The sequence below is a fragment of the Ylistrum balloti genome, unplaced genomic scaffold (genome assembly GCF_031769215.1).
Source record: "Ylistrum balloti isolate Yb309-2 unplaced genomic scaffold, AGI_CSIRO_Ybal_v1 Utg370346, whole genome shotgun sequence".
NCBI lineage: Eukaryota > Metazoa > Mollusca > Bivalvia > Pectinida > Pectinidae > Ylistrum > Ylistrum balloti.
Genome location: NW_026782248.1, coordinates 234,350 through 255,025, shown reverse-complemented (window position 1 = coordinate 255,025; position 20,676 = coordinate 234,350). Strand labels below are relative to the sequence as shown.

Sequence of the window (20,676 nt, the reverse complement as noted above, 5' to 3'; positions counted from 1 at the left end):
TTAGAACCACACAAAAATTTTGAATTTCTATACTATTTTTGTAATTTCTATAGAACAATATGTTTAATTTAATGATGTATAAAATTAATTAATTTAATGATGTATAACCATTGAAAAACCTCAATACTGCTTGCCTTTTGATCGTTATTTAGTTTTTGTTATTCATTAACAAAGACGGAATCTGGACACAGTATATTTAGTATAACAGTGAAAAGCTTACCTCTGCACCACTAGCTCGAACTGAATCATGCTCGTGTGATTTCATTAACTTTCCAACCTTTGTTACAGCTTCTTCCTTCTCTGCTGAAATTTTCAGAATCTGTTCTCTATAACAAAAAACAATCATTAATTCTACAGAGCCAGGTAAAGATGACAAAGTAATGCTCATTGTTCACATATTAAGTATTGTCTAAGGGACGTAACTCTGGTAAATAGAAATAAAAGAAATCAAACGAAAGATCAAGAATTAAATCCTTCCCACCACTAAATAAAATTTTAAAAAGGCAATTTTTTTCAGTCTCAAAAACAATGCTTCATCTTCTAATTCTAATAATTTTATAAACTAGTATCACTTTTAAATGTACCATTTTAAAGAATGAAAGAACACTTTTCTCACTCTTTCAGTAATGCTACAGAACCTCTACAGGAAGTGTGCTCACAAAGCAGCTGGAAAGTCAATCAGCTAAACACGATATACTTTACAGAAATAGATATCAATTTAATAGGTTGTCTGAACAGACTACCTGTAATCATTATTAACATTTCTCTTGAAATTAATTGCTGTTGGTTAGTATATTAAAGCTGAACACAGAAATTTTATTTTACATCTAAAGTGGATGATACAAAGTACTTATAAGCAAACAATTCACAACTTGAAAAACTCACTTGTTCTCTTTATGAATTTTATCAGACAAGCCCATTTTCTTTTCAGCTTCTTCAAGTTTGCTCTGGTATCTGAAATAAACATTAGACTCTGCTTAATAACTGTAGGAAAGTCTGGCTACAAGAAAAACGATGTGTTGTAAATCTACATCCATGTGTGATATATATTCATAGCTGTTCAAAACTGAAAGTAACATTAGTTATCACACCTGTATGTATTGTATAGTTATCACATCTGTATGTATTGTATAGTAATCACATCTGTATGTGTTGTATAGTAATCACATCTGTATGTATTGTATAGCTATCACACCTGTATGTATTGTATAGTTATCACATCTGTATGTATTGTATTGTTATCACATCTGTATGTATTGTATAGTTATCACATCTGTATGTATTGTATAGTTATCACATCTGTAGGTATTGTATAGTTATCACACCTGTATGTATTGTATAGTTATCACACCTGTATGTATTGTATAGTTATCACATCTGTATGTAATATATAGTTATCACATCTGTATGTATTGTATAGCTATCACATCTGTATGTATTGTATAGCTATCACATCTGTATGTATTTTTAAGACATTCTATGTTATAATACAATTAATATGTCTTCAAAAATTGACTCTGAAATATATGAATTCTGATCAAAATTGAAGAAATCTCAGTTGACCCTAGCACGTTTTTTCCGGAGTACAGCATTTATATCATGACCAATATCAGGTTTTCCAATAGAAGTTCAACTAGCAACACTAGAAACTGGTCAAGATGGTGATTTTCATTCCTTACCAGAATTTCTGCATGGACATGACTGAGATCTGCTGTGGAATGGGGATATCTTCATTCAAGATTTGAGGAAAAAATGCCAAAGTATTTTAAATATATGCTATAACCAATTTCAGCAGTAAAAAAATCCAGCAAAACAAGGGCCATCAGAGACAGGTTATGTTCCCTGCCTGGGACAAAGTTTAAGTATGAAAGATAACATAGGGCAATAAGAGATTTATGATTCTTGTGCACTGCCCTCCTACTTGTTGAGACCAATCTACCTAGGACGTTTCATGTTGATACCTCTTACAGTTTAAGTGTAATGCTCCACACAAAATTTGAAGTATGAAAAAAAGCAAAGGGCAATAACTCCTAAATTATACAAAGGAGTGTAATGGTACTAGTGCACTGCAGTTCTCCTTGTTGTGATCTATCTCCATATGAAGATTTATGTTGATACCTCTAATAGTTTTCGAGTTTTGCTCCAGACAAAATCATGACACACAGACGGACAAACAGACAAAGCAACCACTACATGCTCTGACTTCGAGGAGCATTATTAAGGAGGCACGAGTAGGTACTAAGGGAAGCTGTTTCATTTCTATCCTGTAAATATCGAGGAATAATAATAATAAAGAATTGGTTAATGACAGATTACAAGGCCTATTTAAATATACTATTATCTGGTGATGGTGTCCCTATAAGCTTAGAACCTTATCCAAGTGCACTTGAGTAACAAATGAGATTTTTCGGGACTGCATGAAGTTACTGTATAGCCTGGTTATTTTCACAGGACATCATTTTCATTGTTTTGCGGATTGCAACAATTTACAATGTGAATTATTGAGACACCTGTCTATTAAATGTCCATTTCATCCAAATCAGGAAATTTTTATTCTTTAAAATTGCATCTTTTCAAATTGAAAAAATTTTCTGTGTGAAAATGAGGCAATGAGGCACCATATTTTTCTCCTTTCCATATCAACCACAGTTCTGATTTGTGCTTCCATTCATCTTGGGCAGATTCGACAAGTTTGACTCAAACATTTGCGATGTAGTTTTACCCACATACACAGAATTATAAACTCACTTGGCAATTTCCTCCTTGCTCTGACCCAACTTCTGCTGGAGATGACTCAACTCTCCAATCATTGCGTTAAATTTCTCCTCAAACATTTTCTGGTTCTTTTCAAATATTTCGCTCCTGTTGTTCAGGTCGATTTCCATGTTCTGTCAAAGCAATAAAGTGAGGTTTTGAATTCAGCAGGACAATACTTCTTTCTATCCTTATACAGTAAACAAAGAAATTCACATACACGGAACTGAAGTCATTTGGCCACAGAGATTTCCACCTTCATATTTCAGGAGAGTATTACATACAAATTAAAGTATACATTGAATATGTACAGATATATTGATTGCAAAAATACCCCCCACTCCCCCACGTCCTTTGTTGGAGTCATAAATCTACCACCCTAGAAATGACTGAGTACAGTAATGAAAAATACCATGGTAAATTCAATATTTTGAACACTCTTAGTACAAAATGATAACTTACTTTATAATCATGATTTCGCTGTTGCAGCAACACTGTTAGTTCCTGTAGTTGTTTTGTAGCAACCTGTAGCTCCCCCTGGAGATGATCTCTCTCTCCAAAGGCACGAATCAGGTCATTCTTAAAGGGCTCAAAAGGGTCAGTGAGCGTACTTGTTGTTTTTGTTTCTACTGAAGCTTGAACAGCTGCAGTAACTGTCACAGTACGTGTTGTAAAGGGTTGAAGGGTAGGTTTGGTGACAGGGCAGTTGTGAGACAGAGGTGGGGGCTGTGTAAATATGCTTGAAGATGGGGAACTGGTCTGACCCATACTAAAGGATTGGGGTGAGTAGGGTGCATATTGGGACAAAGATGGTGGCATCTCAATAGGTGGTGGGGGATAGGAGGAAAAAGACATGTTGGAGTTCTTGACAGAATCGTCACCAGTAGACCAAATACTGCTGGTTGTCACCGATGGAAAGCTAGTCATGTTCAATGAATAGTTTTTCTTTTTGTCATAATGATTTCTCTTATATTGATCCATCATAAATTTTTTGGTTTTCTCTGGAGGCAGGCACGTGTTCTTCTGTGCACTCATATGTTGCCATATATCTTGGCTGACATTCTCTATAGTCTTTGAACGATCATTCTCATGGATAAAGCCATTCATCACCAGTTCCTCCACTGTTTCATTTGCCAAGTCCTTCACAAATTTATTGTCCATTCGCTGACATTCTTTCTGTGTAGCTAAAGTGACTTCTTCCTTGAGTGTGTGACCTAAATGATTCCCAATGGGAGGAGGACGAATCAGTCCTGGTGATGCTGATGGTGAGACATCAGTGCGTCTAGGAACATTAGCCAGAGGTGACCCTATAGGCGCTGGTCTGTTTATGACAACAGAACCAGATGTACTGTCAATAGATGAGAGCACTGGAGATCCGATGGGGCCAAATCCTTGCTTCACAACAGGAGATCCTGATGGCAGCCAGGAACTTGGACCAGGTGACATACGAGGAGATGACACATCACTATGCGCACTATAAGTATTGGCCATTAATTCGGATACATCTGATTTATCAATGGAACTGAAACTTTTATACGACTTAGTCATTAGCTCTGATATATCGCTCACATCTGACCTGGAGCTGCTTCGACTCATCAGGTCCAGTTTGCTATCCAAACCTAGAACCTTACTAGGCAGTTCCTGTCGTTCCTCTAACCCCCTCCCCTCAAACAAGTCTCCGCGACTACTTACACTTTCCCGGTCTGATATACTGCTTTTCACACTCTCATTATCATTTTCCGATGCCCAGCGAAAGTCCTCACATGTATCCATAGAGTTTTTACCCTTTGGTCGTTTAAAAATATCAATATCGTCAATAGAATCAAGACTATCCAGAATATTAAATCTTGTTTCAGGTTTCGCATGTTTCACAGGACTACTTAAATTAAAATCATCCAATGAATCTATACCTCCACCTTTCTTATATGAGGTTGCCTTGTTTGGAAACAAACGCTCACTTGCAGTCTCATTCATTTTAACACCAAATTCATTTTCACTTTTAATTGCAAGGCTTATATCATCCGAGTTATTCCCTCTCTTGATATTCCATGCATTTTGTCTCTGTTTAGGTTCAAATTCTGTAGCATTTGGATTTAAAGTTTCATTCTTTCCCCCACTAAACACAGCGCTCTTTGATTTGTCACGAGCCAGAGAGATAGAACGTGCTTTACCAGCGTCCACCAACAGACACACAATCTTGTCGATCATAGCAAATTTCTTTGATTGCTGTAAAAACGAACTCAGTCCTCCAACTTTTGTTACACGTTCCTTTGCTTCCGGTGGGAAATCTTCAAACATGGAGGTTATTTTAGTATCCTCAATATGAAGTGGTCCATGAGCCCGCAGCAAATCTTCAAAGAACCTAAAACAAAAGCATGAATTTGTATATCATTATGTTATCCATGTAAACTATAGGTGAAAATAAGAATCTGAAAATGTATTTCAAGTTTGGTTTTGACAAAGATTTAAAGAGAAACAAGAGATCAGAGAGGGATCTTGGCGCCCACCATTTGAGGATCTGTTTTCAGTTCTTGAACATTTGTTTATTTTTTTTTGTTTGTTACAGGTGTTGTAAATGTTCATGAACTGGTCTTCATTGAATGTACTCAATGATGGCACAAGATATTTTTATTAAGGACTTATTAGCAAATATCATTTGAAAAAGATCCCAAAGTATTATTAGATAGCAGTCAGTTACAGGTGGATAATGGACAATATGCTTGTGCTGTATTACTGTCGACATCCAAGATGGCTGCCTGTGGGCCACCTTGATCTCAAATCAGTCCAAAAAAGGTACAATGCACAACTAGGGACCAAGGGAAACCAATATCTATGAAATATCATAAGGATCCATCCAGGACTTCCTCAGATATAGCAGTAACAAGATTTTACTCTCAAAATCCAAGATGGCTGCCTTTCAGCCATCTTGATTTCGGATCAGTCCAAAAAGGTATAATGCACAACTTGGAACCAAAGGGAACCTGCATATGAAATTTGAGAAAGATCCATCCAGTACTTTCCAAGAAATAGCAGTAACAAACTTTTACTTTCAAAATCCAAGATGGCTGCCTGTCGGCATCCTGTACAATGCACAACTAGGGACCAAGGGGAAACTGCATATGAAATTTGAGAAAGATCCATCCAGTACTCTCCAAGAAATAGCAGTAACAAACTTTTACTTCAAAAATCCAAGATGGCTGCCTGTCGGCCATCTTGAATTCGAATCAGTCCAAAAAAGGTACAATGCACAACTAGGGACCAAGGGGAAACTGCATATGAAATTTGAGAAAGATCCATCCAGTACTCTCCAAGAAATAGCAGTAACAAACTTTTACTTCCAAAATCCACGATGGCTGCCTGTCGGCCATTTTGAATTTGAATCAGTCCAAAAAAGGTACAATGCACAACTAGGGACCAAGGAGAAACTGCATATGAAATTTGAGTAAGATCCATTCAGTACTTTCCAAGAAATAGCAGTAACAAACTTTTACTTCCAAAATCCAAGATGGCTGCCTGTCGGCCATCTTGAATTGCATATGAAATCAGTCCAAAAAAGGTACAATGCACAACTAGGGACCAAGGGGAAACTGCATATGAAATTTGAGAAAAATCCATCCAGTACTTTTCCAGAAATAGCGGTAACAAACTTTTACTTCCAAAATCCAAGATGGCCGACAATGCGAATCAGTTCAAAAAAGGTACAATGCACAACTAGGGACCAAGGGGAACCTGCATATGAAATTTGAGAAAGATCCATCCAGTACTTTTCCAGAAATAGCGGTAACAAGAATTGTTTATGGACGGACGGATGCCTAGACGGACAGACGGACCACGGACCACGGACGCATGGCCATTTGAATAAGCCACCATCTATTAGATGGTGGGCTTATAAAGCTCAATACGCAGATGAATGAAAATCTTCAACACAGACCAATCAAATAATACAGTTCAAATCACAGTAATCTTCACGTGAAATTCTGAATCTGAGTTGTGTATTTGGATACTTATATGTAGAAATAAGTACATTCCAGTTTTTGTTGAAAACTTATGTACTTAACAAGAAATTATTCAATCTTAAAATAAACAAAAAAATTCAACACAGAACTATTGATTAACAAAGTCAAACTAATAGTCAAATTTGTTAAAATCTTCACTGCAAACAACATTGGTAGGAAACAGAAAAATATCATGTTGATACCGAATTGAACAACTTTGAGTTACACACAAATGTTGACACTGCTGTCTATGAATAAGTCACAATGAGAGAACCACAGGTAAATGTTAACTTACACAAAAAGGTTTTCTGTAATATCATCATAAGGAACGTCAAGCTTGTGGTAGGAGCGCTCAAAGGCAGTTACAGAGTTTTCCAGGTTGTTAGGTACAGAAAACGGTTCTCGGCCACCTCTGTAGATATTGTAACACAAAGACTCAACAAAAATGAAATGCAGATTGATCACTGACGTTGTATGTGTAACTAATGTTTGTCTGAACATGACAATAAATTTCAAAGTTTGGAAGTAATGGAAACGACGTGATTTACAGTAGTCACATCTTTTTTAATCAAATGATTTGATAAGTCCTTACAAACGTTTTGATTATACTGTAGCTAAGGTAAACACATTCAATGATACGGATGAACAAAGGTTGATGAAAGACTAATTTTCTTATGTGGAGATTTTACATAACCACAATTTTATAAATTTGGTTGAAAATGTTCTTCAGTAAAGACTTTATATTTGAACTATTCTGTCATTATGACCATGACCTGTATCACCGATAACCTTGACCCCTGACCTGTGTAACTCAAGACCTTGACCCCTGAACTACATAACTGATATACTAGACATCTAGCCTATATAACTGATAACACTATATTTGAACTATTCTGTCATTATGACCATGACCTGTCTCACTGATAACCTTGACCCCTGACCTATGTAACTCAAGACCTTGACCCCTGAACTACATAACTGATATACTAGACATCTAGCCTATATAACTGATAACCTTGACTTTCGATGTACTAGCAGCTGACTTTCCCCCCAACCAACAAAAACTATAATATTGACCCATGGACTATACTCAAGGGATAAAGAAACACAGGGTTACATTATTTGCAATATCTTGCAAGCGTTGATCAAAAACAATGAAAATCGGTCAAGAAACTTTCTAAGTTACCATGCATGTGGTCCTGAATCGAATGTTGCATTATTGTATTGCGTGACAATGTCTTCTGGGGAGAGCATGAAGCGGGGAATACCTCGTTGACATCAGTGTTGTGACGTTCAGTTACATTGCTTTTCATACCATTAGGTAGTCTTCATAGAGTCAGTTACATTGCTTTTCATACCATTAGGTAGTCTTCATAGAGACACATCATTTTTCTATTTTTTGATTAATTTAAACAATGGCACGGCTGACAAAAGTTCAGGGGTGTAAAGCCAATACAATGATTATGCACGGTCCAACGCAAATACAGGTTGCCAGATATTTTGGTGTCCATATTTTCACTATAAAACACCTAGTTAGATATCTGGCTTGGAATTATATGGAAATATTTCCACTGAGGCATATAAGTCGGGTCTTGTTTACTGATGTGTTTCAGTTAACCCTGTTTCTAGCTGACGTTCGATGTCATGTACTGATGTTGTGGAGAACATTTTGCTGACTGCTGCATAGTAGAGACGGACAGGCTTGGGGGTGGATCTGTTAAGGTGCGGGGAGGAATCTCACATTGAATTAAATTACCACTGGTTGTGGTAGCAGGTAATTTTACTGCTGCTCGGTATTGAGATGAGATCCTCTGACCCCATGTTGTCCAATTGTTGCGGCATAACAACCTCAAATTCCAGCAGGATAATGCTTGGCCCCATGTAGTGAGGAGCTTTCGCAACTTTCTCACTAACATCAATATCCATCCACTGGACTGGCCACTTTACAGCACCGACTTATCCTCTATTGACTACTCATGGGTTCAGGTTCTACGACGCCAGTCTCTCCCTGTTACTCTGGCCCACCTGAGAGCAGCTCTCTTGGAAGAATGGGCCAACATCCCAATGAGGAGGATAAACTCACTCATACTCCATGCCCAGGAGAGAGCGAATGCGGGACATACCCAGTATTGACTAGCCAGCTCCCATAATCAGTCCAATTCCATTTCAGATAACAAAGTTCTCTTTCAATTCCCTTCAATCACTCCTAAATCACTTACTAGTTACAAATCAATTGTTCTTTATGAATTTATCTTCATTCTTACTTAAAAATATTGAACATTATACTCAACATCTTGCCTAGAACCATATTCAAATATTACCCACTGTTTCTTTATCCCTTGAGTATATTCAACTGAAAACCTTGAACCCTGACATAACTGATAGCCTTGACCTCTGACCTTCTATGTTGAGCCTCCTCCTCCTGGTCAGCATTATGCTCTCCAAACAGCTGTTTCTCATGATCATCTGAGAAGTTAACTTCCAAGGAAAGCCGTGTAGGTTTTGTTCTCTCACGCTCCTTTTTCTTCTTCGGCTTTGCTTTCTTTGTAATCTGATGTACAGAAATGTACAGAAAGTAGGTAAAATCGGAACAAGAATTTACAGTACTGATGAGGCCAAGAATAAGGGGAAATTTAAGTTTGTAATCTGATGTACAGAAATGTACAGAATGTAGGTAAAATCTTAACAAGAATTTACAGTACTAATGAGGCCAAGAATAAGGGGAAACTTAACTTTGTAATCTGATGTACAGAAATGTACAGAATGTAGGTAAAATCTAAACAAGAATTTACAGTACTGATGAGGCCAAGAATAAGGGGAAACTTAACTTTGTAATCTGATGTACAGAAATGTACAGAAAGTAGGTGAAATCTGAACAAGAATTTACAGTACTGATGAGGCCAAGAATAAGGGGAAACTTAACTTTGTAATCTGATGTACAGAAATGTACAGAATGTAGGTAAAATCTTAACAAGGATTTACTGTACTAATTAGGCCAAGAATAAGGGGAAACTTAACTTTGTAATCTGATGTACAGAAATGTACAGAATGTAGGTAAAATCTAAACAAGAATTTACAGTACTGATGAGGCCAAGAATAAGGGGAAACTTAACTTTGTAATCTGATGTACAGAAATGTACAGAATGTAGGTAAAATCTAAACAAGAATTTACAGTACTGATGAGGCCAAGAATAAGGGGAAATTTAACTTTGTAATCTGATGTACAGAAATGTACAGAATGTAGGTAAAATCTAAACAAGAATTTACAGTACTGATGAGGCCAAGAATAAGGGGAAACTTAACTTTGTAATCTGATGTACAGAAATGTACAGAATGTAGGTAAAATCTAAACAAGGATTTACAGTACTAATGAGGCCAAGAATAAGGGGAAACTTTACTTTGTAATCTGATGTACAGAATGTAGGTAAAATCTAAACAAGGATTTACAGTACTAATGAGGCCAAGAATAAGGGGAAACTTTACTTTGTAATCTGATGTACAGAAATGTACAGAATGTAGGTAAAATCTAAACAAGAATTTACTGTACTAATGGAGGATACAGTACATAGCGTTACCTCATTCCTATTCAAGACTCCATAAAGAATTGAACTTGAACTCATGTGAAGGGTGATTGCACCATCCTTCCATAAAAACTAGACTTTCAAGGGAAAGCAATTCTTCCACACTACTTGTATGGTGAGACAAAAGAAAATAAATGGGATAAATCTAACAGTTTACATCAATATCAATAAAGACTTAATAAATGTTAACCTTGTATTTATCTAGATTGTTGTCTTCATCTCGGCGTAGCACTGCAGTTGGTTTTGGATTATTCTCTGCTTCTTCACTTTTACTTTCCTCTTTATCTATAGCCTCTAAAAATGTCAATAAAAATTGTGAATTAACACTGATCAAATCATATACCTGAATCACCCGCAGATACAAATGTCAATGTTTCAATTGGTTATCAGTTGTCCTAAATATAGCTAACTGTGTGGACACATGGCCGACATACACCACAGAACACAGATATAACCAGTTGACACCTAATATAACTAACTGTGCAGACACATGGCCGACGTACACCACAGAACACAGATATAACCAGTTGACACTTAAATATAGCTAACTGTGCTGACACATGGCTGACGTACACCACAGTACACAGATATAACCAGTTGACACTTAAATATAGCTAACAGTGCGGACACATGGCCGACGTACACCAGAGTATACAGATATAACCAGTTGATACCTAAATATAGTTAACTGTGCTGACACATGGCAGACGTACACCACAGTACACAGATATAACCAGTTGACACCTAAATATAGCTAACTGTGCTGACACATGGCAGACGTACACCAGAGTACACAGATATAACCAGTTGACACCTAAATATAGCTAACTGTGCAGACACATGGCCGACGTACACCACAGAACACAGATATAACCAGTTGACACCTAAATATAGCTAACTGTGCAGACACATGGCCGACGTACACCACAGAACACAGATATAACCAGTTGACACCTAAATATAGCTAACTGTGCTGACACATGGCTGACGTACACCACAGTACACAGATATAACCAGTTGACACCTAAATATAGCTAACTGTGCGGACACATGGCTGACGTACACCACAGTACACAGATTTAACCAGTTGACACCTAAATATAGCTAACTGTGCTGACATATGGTAAATGTACACCAAAGGATACACCAAGGTAAAAATGTGACTAGTCAGCAAGTCTGATGAGCAAAGTGAAATAAAAAAAGGACTTTTTAAAACCTGTCTAAATTGCAAAAGTGGTCTTAAAAGTGACACATACAATACATAAACACAGACTTCATTCGAGGAAAGTGCTCTAAATAATTGAAATATTTCACCGTACCTGCCCCAGCTGGTTTTGGTTTAACCTCTGTTTCCTTCGTTTTTCTGTCGCCTTCTAATATAGAATCAATATCCTCCATTAAATCATCTCTCTCCTCCTTTACTTCTCTTTTCCTCTTCCTCCTCAAATCTTTTCTCTCCATCTTACGCTTGATTTTATATTCACTGTAACGAAACAAACGGTTTGATAAATCTTATAAATAAGTAGAATAGACGTCAGAAGTAGGCACAACACGAAACAGTTCCGGTCCAATCTACGATTTATTCGTGCTGAGAGTTGTTAACATGTTTCGGATCCAATTGATGACGGATCGCTTGGATCCGAAACGTTTTTAACTATCAATCACAAATGTTTAAGGGCGTGTATATGCTAATATAAGTCAAAGAAAACCAACATCTTAGAATCACTTCAGCTCCTTGTAGAGTGTCACAACAGCTATCACTTCCCCTACACAAATTGGAGGAAGTAATGAAAGCTGTTTTACTATGAAGTCTTTACTTTCCACAACTATCAATATTTGGTCTGGGTGAGAAATTCTTTAAAATCCTGTAAACGGCACTATACCTGGATGCTGGTAGTTTTTTGGGAGGAATCCTTGGTTTCACTGGAGGTTTGTGAGGTTTGTCAGAATCAATCTGGAAATTTTCAAACAAACAGAATCACATATCTCTTTCATAGAATATAACTGTTTATTTCTGATATAATTGTCATTGAAGGATAAAAAAAATGTCAGCACTGGTCCATCATGGTCTCAGTCATTCAGTGCAGGGCTATTAACATAAAGAGTGTTTATTTGAACCATATAAGACCCCATTCCCTACTCAGATAAATTCATATTGAATCTAAACTCCCAAAATTTGCAATTTAATCCTTGAAAATTTCCCTCCATTGCATTGATTCTCTTCCCAGATTGAACTAAAAATGCCTCATTCCAAACCAGAGAAAAACAGCCTAGTGATGTATATTAAAATAGATATAGATGATAATATACATGGTATATCTATTCCTAGTCAAGTATGAGGGTTATTATCTTACATGTCTTCAAATAATTGCAAAATGAAAATATTTATGACTTTACATCAGTTTTGATGGAAAAGTGATTTCAGTATTTGCAAACTTTTTAAAGGCTTACCAAACTAAAAAGGAAAATTCTCATATTATCATACCTTTTGTATTTCTAAAACTTTGGGATATTTTTACCAGACCAAACAGATTTTCACCAGACATTTCAGGTGGTCAGAGAGAGTTTGGCACTCATTTCAATTTCTGATTAACTTGTCACTGTATACTACATTAAAGGAGCATGCCTACCTCCTTTGTTGTTTTGTCTTGCTTGAAAATAATGATTTTAATAATGACAGCCTGACATTGTGGAGTAGGACAGTTCTTGTCTAGCATCTCCTGAAATCAACAATGACAAATAATTGTCAAATAAGGACTCAAAAATATTAACAGGAATAATCCTAAACAGGCATGTCTTGAAATAATAGGATGTATCAGAAATACAGCATTAGAGACAAGGGAACTTATTTTTGTGTGCAATCAATTATCACATATTTGGTGGGCGATTATTATTTTGCTAACAAGAGTACCGCAAAGCGGAACAAAATACACCTGTGAATATCCAAAACAGCAAAGGGGCGTAATTCTTATTCAAATCATCTAATCAAAACCACGTTCAGGAAAACACAACTTCATATCATGGTGATTAAGCCTCCCAAGTTTCATAAAGATCGGCTGAAAAATGTAGGAGATCTCCGGACAAATAAAAGTTTACGACAGACGCCGGACAGACGGACAGCGACATACCACAATACATCCATCTTTTGACCGGCGTGTAAAAAGTAATCGCAGAGAAATAGTTTCAATCGCAGGTACAGTAGACTTTTCACATGTATACTCGTGCTTATGTTTCTAACCAACCAATGGAAGACTGTTGTATAATGAAAGATAATTTACACAAAGGAATAACACCACTTTATTTACTTACTTTAAAATGAAAGAGCCCTAAATACCTGGATTTATGACTGTAACATTGTAACAAAGCTGTTACACAATACTGAAAACACAAAATTAAGTCACTGCCAAAGGTGGTTTTCCAATTTTCCATTAAAATGTCTTCAAATAGAAATTTACCTTATCTGCAACACGATCCATGTCTCCAAATTGACATTTGTAAACCTTCCAGCATTGGGTGTGAAACTCGATTACACACTTGGAATCACAGCGGATCCGCACAAATCCCTGCAGACAAAAAAAACTAGGCTTGATTTAAACAACACAACAAATTTTGATGTATATCCTGACAGACATGGAAAAGTCAATACAGGTCTTAAGAACTGTCAAGTCTTCTCTTACTACAAAATATCCGAAAAGTCAGTTCTATTTCATTAATGAACAACTAACCCATTAAAACTGCTCTTCTACCAAATGGTTTCCCTACAAAAATCTTCATTCAACAAAACTCCAATTCTTAGTTGGATTTTATGCTCCGAGTGGAATTACTGTATCTACAAATTGTCACAAGAAAATTGGATTTTCTGGAAAGAAAACAAAATTGATCAACTTCTAGATCTCCAGTCCCCTAACTTCCAGATGTATTTTTTTTAACCTCCAAGAGTAATCTTTCAAACATCTAAGATTCTATTTTATGTATCAAGTTTGATATCTTTCTTTTTCAACCACTATCTAAGAATGCTTTTTAATTCAATCTATTTATTTGTCAGAAATATTTCTTGCTGCAATAAGATGTTTTACACAAGTATCACTTTGTTGACAAAATAATGTAGGATTATCTTACCCAATTTTTCTATTTTAAAAAAACTGCATAAGGAATGAAACACAAAATAAAAAACTTCATTATGATGCATCACAAATAAAGAAAGAAACAATTTTACCTTAAAGTCTGGATCCAAGAAGTAAATGACTGTCCGTTTGTCCTCATCATCACTATGGTAACGACAGCGTGCATCTGCTGGAGGTGGGTATTTACATCGCAATTTCAACTCCTCGATGCGTTTCTAGAAAAGAAAAATTTTTATCACCAGAATTTATTGAGAGAAGTTTTATTGGTGATAAATAATGAGCCAAAATTTTCTCATTCATAATCATAGCTTATAGAATGGACCAAATTTCTGTTATCAAACCACAATTGTGGAATTTCTTTTTGCACATTAAACTTTGGCTAGTTATTTTTTATTGTTCAAATTCTGTGGCTTTATCAAAATCTTTAAGCAAAAACAGTGCATCATTCAAGAAAATGTTAAGCAGTGTATGTTTTTCTACATTTATTACATTTTCTAAACATCTATTTTTTTGTGGTGTTATGGCAAAAACTTCGAGCCCTCTAATATAGCAACATTTACCAAGTCAGTAATTAGTAAAATAAAGTCTGATATTTTTTGTTAATACTGCCTAATTAGCTGCAAAATACTGCTCAGCTTGAAAGAGAACTTCTCTTTAGTGTGATAAATTGAGCATTTGACTAATAATCCAGAGGTTCCAGGTTTGAGTTTAAGCAGAGGTATTTCTGTAAATTGGTGCCCATGTAGGGCCTCAAGAATAATACTTAGCTATACCCAACAAATATAGATGTAACTCCTGGAATCTCCAGGACGAGATATTTCCTGGAGTGGAAGTATGAAACCCTGGTAATATATTGGTGGAAAAATATCACTCAGCTCGAGAGAACTTCTTTTTAGCTCAATTGGTTGGTTATGGGAATAGTATTCCAGAAGTCTCAGCTTAAACTCTTAGTAGAGGCATTGAAATAAATAATGACCTTTTATACCTTAGGATCTTTCAGGTCCCTATACAAGTGCCAATGCAGCCATAATTCCGTTGAGACACCTTCCATTGTTTTACCTTAAGAACGTTGTAGGTGTTCTCCTCAATCTTGTTCTTGGTGCCAGGCCAAGTGACATGTGTGAGTTTGGTATTATTAGTTATTTTCCAGGCATCAGTCAATGGCGCCTTCGCTTCGGAATATCTACAAAAAGTAAATGTCACATCGTTGTCAGCTATATATTTCCTAACCATCAACCCTTTTAATATGTTCCTGAAAATATCAACAAATCTATATAACATAACTGGCATGACCCCTGTAGATTTTGTGTTAGGACTGGCTGAGACATAAGACAGAATCTATTAGTCAGTGTTCAAAAAGTAATTATGATACTTAAAATATTTCCGTTTAACACTATATTCTTAACTGGCATAAACGTATGATACAAAGTTTTTACTCTCTTCAGATGAAATTCTATCCAGCTGAACTCTTTGTCTACTTATTTGTTTAACACAAATTGTCCATCAAAACCAGCTGGGAAACACTTTTGCCTATGAAAGGCTACTTAGGATATACAAGAACAAAGCTGGACAAGAATATTTTACAATCTACTGTAGCTAGATGTAGTGAATAACTGATATTGTGAGCCCTGGCTAAAAATGTACACATACCTGTTCAGAGCAACAAATGCTTTAGCTCTACCATAATGGGCAAGAGGGAACTTTGTCTCCTGATGGTTAGTAAGAATGTCCTCAAACTTCTCCATACCATCCATAATAAACTGCGGTCAAATAAGAGTAGAACCATTTAAATTAAAACTAGAACTTTCACCCGGATAGCCAAATAATACCCACTTCACCCGCTGCCCAATTAGTTTTAGAAGGGTCGTCTCAACAAGATTCCTCCAAGGCACCTCTTCATTTCGTCACCATGGCAACTAAGTGGCAGCCATTTTTTATCATTTTATTTCTCATCGCCCTAAACCTTTTTATATCAATTTTTTACTTAATCAGAATATATATTATTTTGACCAATCATAAGCCACAATGTGTTTCCATGGTAATGGTTTTGGAACACCTATGTCAAATCATAGGCTATAACTAGCTTTAGCAACTGATCAAGTTTAAACAAAATTAAAGAACCAATTAAAGGGCAAAGTCTTATGGCACTTTATTTGAAAACTTAAGTATAGTGATCTGGTTACCATAGCAACCAAATGACATCAGGTGTTTTTTACAAATGGTACCACTGTAAATGTCTTCCCCCAAATTCCTTATTCAAATTATTTCAATTTTCAGCACAACCAGACAATATCTTGATTTAGGCCAATCAGAAGCCTCCATCATGTTTCCATAGTAACAGTTCTAGAAACACCAGATGAGCCAAATTACAGGCATTGATAAGTTACACCATATGACCAAAATTGATCAAAGGATTGATAAGTTACGGAGAGTACATAAAAATCTCTTTTTAGTAACCTGGTTACCATGGCAACCCAAATTTCTTATAAAGGCAAATTTTTAGTTTAGGATAAGTTGTCTGGACAAAATTTTTCAAAGGACAGACAGACAGAAATGCTGCTTCCAGTATACTCTGCATGACTTTGTTGCAGGGGGGTATAATTAAAACAGTCAAATGAAAGTAGATCTTAAAGACACCAATTTAATCACTTTTTATGTCAGGTTAATCACCGACTTTTCCACAGATACCAAAGGAAAAGAACAACATACACCTACATATGACACTTCTGAAACAATTCTTTAAACATATTATGAAATCACCGAAATATTCTATGCTCTCTCCAGACTATAATATATCCTCTTAAAATGATTTAGTGTCATCATTCATCAATATTTATACATTTAAGTTCCCTCATGAATTTCTAACATTTGGGAGAAGGAAAACAGCATTTCATGTATTTCACAAGGCACCAACACAAAATTGTGCACTCACATCTTACAATATAAATACTTAATCCTCTGAGTGATTTTCTAACAGATACATATCAAAGGGGAACAACTCACCTTGTATATACCTGTAGACACAGCAGATTCCGCGTAAGCATACTTAAGAGCGACCACATCATGGATATCCATGTTAAAGTGCTGCAACAATAGTATGCACAAAAATTAATAACAATGCCTAGCTGCAGTCCTTGCAAATCATGATATAAACACACTGTTTGGAATCGATAATTTATTGAAAATTCTGTTTAGAAAAATTTGTGTCTAGTCAAAAAAAATTTTTTTTTTTTTTTTAAACTTTTTCAAAGAACATGGTTTCAACATTTATACATCTTTTGTTGTACCTTCAGTTTGTCTTTTTAAAATCTATATTCAAAAGGTAGGACATTTTTCAGTACCCTCCTTTTGCCCATTATTGCAGATTTCAATGTTTGAGATAAACATTTGTTAGCCATTTTGAAATATGATAAAACAGTTATATCAAAGTTTGTACTTTTAAGAAATCAAACATTTAAGTAATTGTTATACTTTGCAATAAGACCAGCAAGCAAACATACAATATCTAACTCTAAGTCTCAAGATGACAACAGGATAATGAGATAAATCAGGGAAATGTGGTGATAGCGTCTCTACTGAACACAATAAAACATGGATGGGTGAATCAACAGCTATAGGAAATTATTGGGTAAATATAATAGCAACTTCTTCTACATCTAAAATGTTATGATAAATTTACCTTTGGTCTGTACTGGGTTACAAGTTCTAGTGCTTTCTCATAATTCATAACTGCTTTTTTGGGAATGCCACGTGACGATGCATTGTTTCCGTCCTCTAGAAACTTCTGTAGTTCAAGGACTTCAGTTGCCTTGACAGGAACCTCAGGTTTTTTCTTAACGTTGGTCTTTTGCTGTACCTGAAATACCAAAAGTCTTCTTAACCAGGGGTCTCGAAAAGCAATAGTCATGAATGAGTGAAAGCTGATTTGGATTCTAGTTATGGACATTGATCATTCGCTGTACCTGCACCTATCAACATGGTTGTGAGAGCAGGTGAACAAACCCTTTTTATGTTAAATTTGCGAATCTAATTACTCAATACAGCATATAAGTATAGTTTGATACAAAACAATTACTAGCCATATAAGTCTTCTTTTTCCCCGTGTTTATATTTCATCTATCAAGGGTGTCTGATCCATTTTACTATTGGTACATACCTTTGGTGAAGTGTGTCCATTCCGTTTCACATCTGGTATCAACACTTCTTCTGGTCGAGGGAACTAATAGAGTAGACAGCAGTATTAACAACAAGGTGTTATAAGCTCTTACAGAACATTAAAAACATAAACAGTGCTGAGTTTGATAAAATATTTCTGTATAAGTCCGATAATTTCAGTCTTTTTGTGATAAAGACAGAAGACCTATACATGTCTGATAATTTCTGTCTTTGTGTGATTTTGATATCGGAAGTACTATACATGTCTGACAGTCCTGTATTTCTGTGATAAATTTTTTCACAGCAAAGCTATATACATATCAAATAATTTCAGTTTCATGTGATAAAATTTTTTCTATCTGAAGTCTTACACATGTCCCATATTTTTTGTCTTTGAGTGATGAAATTTTTTTTATACATGTCAGAAAACTTCTATCTACATGGCATAAAATTTTTCATTTTGACACCTTCTTTAGATTATCACTAAATGTCTATTGAGGAACAAAACACCGTGACAACAATTTTAATAAGCCTGAATATTCTACACAGTAATCTTATTTAAGCACAGAAAGTTTTGAGAATTGATCACAGTTTCAGTATGTCGTTTACATTGCATTATTGCGGATGCTCAATCTCATCATTGCCAAAAACGGATAATGCAAAAAATTTGTCTCCACTAAGTTGAGTACATTTCCAGCATATATACATTTTAAAAACAAAAACTGCCATCAAAGGGCTATAACTGAGATATTCTGTAATAAGTAGGAAATAAGCCCTGATTTTGTGTGTAGCTCACTCACAAGTACCATACTCATCAGAGTCTTGGTCAAAGTCTGGTATCAAACTCACACATATTCACAACAACAATCTGTTTACCATCTTGTCATACTAATATCAACCTTAGCGTACACAGGATTAAAGTGCAGATGAAAAAGTCGGTAGATTCCATACCATCTCATACACTACATATGGCAGTGCACAAGGGTCATTTGTCTGATGAAGGTGACTGTGTAGTCATCGAAACGTCACACTCTAATCTTCTAATGGTTGTGTTATAAGATGAAGGTGACCGTGTAGTCATCGAAACGTCACACTCTAATCTTCTAATGGTTGTGTTATAAGATGAAGGTGACCGTGTAGTCATCAAAACGTCACACTCTAATCTTCTACTGCTGTGTTATAAGATTAATGTGACTGTGTAGTCGTCGAAACGTCACACTCTAATCTTCTACTGGTTGTGTTATAAGATGAAGGTTACCGTGTAGTCATCGAAACATCACACTCTTATCTTCTACTGGTTGTGTTATAAGATGAAGGTGACCATGTAGTCATCGAAACATCACACTCTAATCTTCTACAGGTTGTGTTATAAGAAATTCTATTCTATATTTACACCAATTTAATAGAATTACTAACTACACTTTTCACACTATTCTCAATTAATCCTACTGCTGACTTTGAGTCAAGGAACTATCACAGGATAGCTATGATACAATTTGCTGTCTAAAGGAGATGAAACTTCAACAAGTTAGATACAATGGTTCAAAGTATTAACCTTCGATTTCACCATCACTACTTCCTCATCATCGTCATCATCATCGTCGTCGTCATCTACTAAATCTGGAGGATCCTGGAAAACAATAAAACACAGAATATATCATCAGAACAGATATGTTGGCAAGGTCTAGACTAATTACCAAGAGCCTACATCTTCAGTGTCAGAACATTCATTTACTACTGTACTTAGTTATCTCAAGAATGGGTTGTGTAGGTCCATGGGCCCAACATCCCCAGTGAAAATGGTGATGACCGGTGATGTAGTTTTTGAGATAATAAGCGGTATGCAATTGTGGACGGACGGACAGACAGACAGACAGACGCCGTGCATGATCGCAATACCCAAAACACCCTTTCGGGCTGTGGGGTAAAAATAGCATTATATATTTGGTAACATAACATGCAGTACTATTCAGCATTATATGTTGGTTTACCTCATCTGAGGAAGTATCTTCTGACATGTAGTCTGTCGGCAGCTGATCCAACTCCTCACTGGAAAGTCATAGTAAC

General features: G+C 35.9%; 1 protein-coding gene across 2 annotated transcripts in view; it reads right to left on the bottom strand.

Moving 5' to 3' along the window:
* The window catches only part of LOC132553745 (E3 ubiquitin-protein ligase TTC3-like), a 47,993-nt gene that overhangs the window by 9,816 nt on the left and 17,501 nt on the right, over positions 1 to 20,676 (bottom strand). For both annotated transcript variants that reach the window (XM_060218017.1, XM_060218018.1), the window contains exons 12-30: positions 20,601 to 20,658; positions 20,165 to 20,239; positions 18,611 to 18,673; positions 18,134 to 18,310; positions 17,458 to 17,538; positions 16,105 to 16,214; positions 15,514 to 15,637; positions 14,547 to 14,669; positions 13,786 to 13,893; positions 12,961 to 13,050; positions 12,214 to 12,284; positions 11,650 to 11,813; positions 10,521 to 10,624; positions 9,149 to 9,300; positions 7,045 to 7,161; positions 3,217 to 5,116; positions 2,749 to 2,888; positions 886 to 954; positions 221 to 326 (exon numbers count right to left, since the gene is read on the bottom strand). In XM_060218017.1, coding sequence (XP_060074000.1) covers positions 221 to 326; positions 886 to 954; positions 2,749 to 2,888; positions 3,217 to 5,116; positions 7,045 to 7,161; positions 9,149 to 9,300; positions 10,521 to 10,624; positions 11,650 to 11,813; positions 12,214 to 12,284; positions 12,961 to 13,050; positions 13,786 to 13,893; positions 14,547 to 14,669; positions 15,514 to 15,637; positions 16,105 to 16,214; positions 17,458 to 17,538; positions 18,134 to 18,310; positions 18,611 to 18,673; positions 20,165 to 20,239; positions 20,601 to 20,658 — 3,832 coding nt within the window. The remainder of the gene's footprint in view (positions 1 to 220; positions 327 to 885; positions 955 to 2,748; positions 2,889 to 3,216; positions 5,117 to 7,044; positions 7,162 to 9,148; positions 9,301 to 10,520; positions 10,625 to 11,649; positions 11,814 to 12,213; positions 12,285 to 12,960; positions 13,051 to 13,785; positions 13,894 to 14,546; positions 14,670 to 15,513; positions 15,638 to 16,104; positions 16,215 to 17,457; positions 17,539 to 18,133; positions 18,311 to 18,610; positions 18,674 to 20,164; positions 20,240 to 20,600; positions 20,659 to 20,676) is intronic.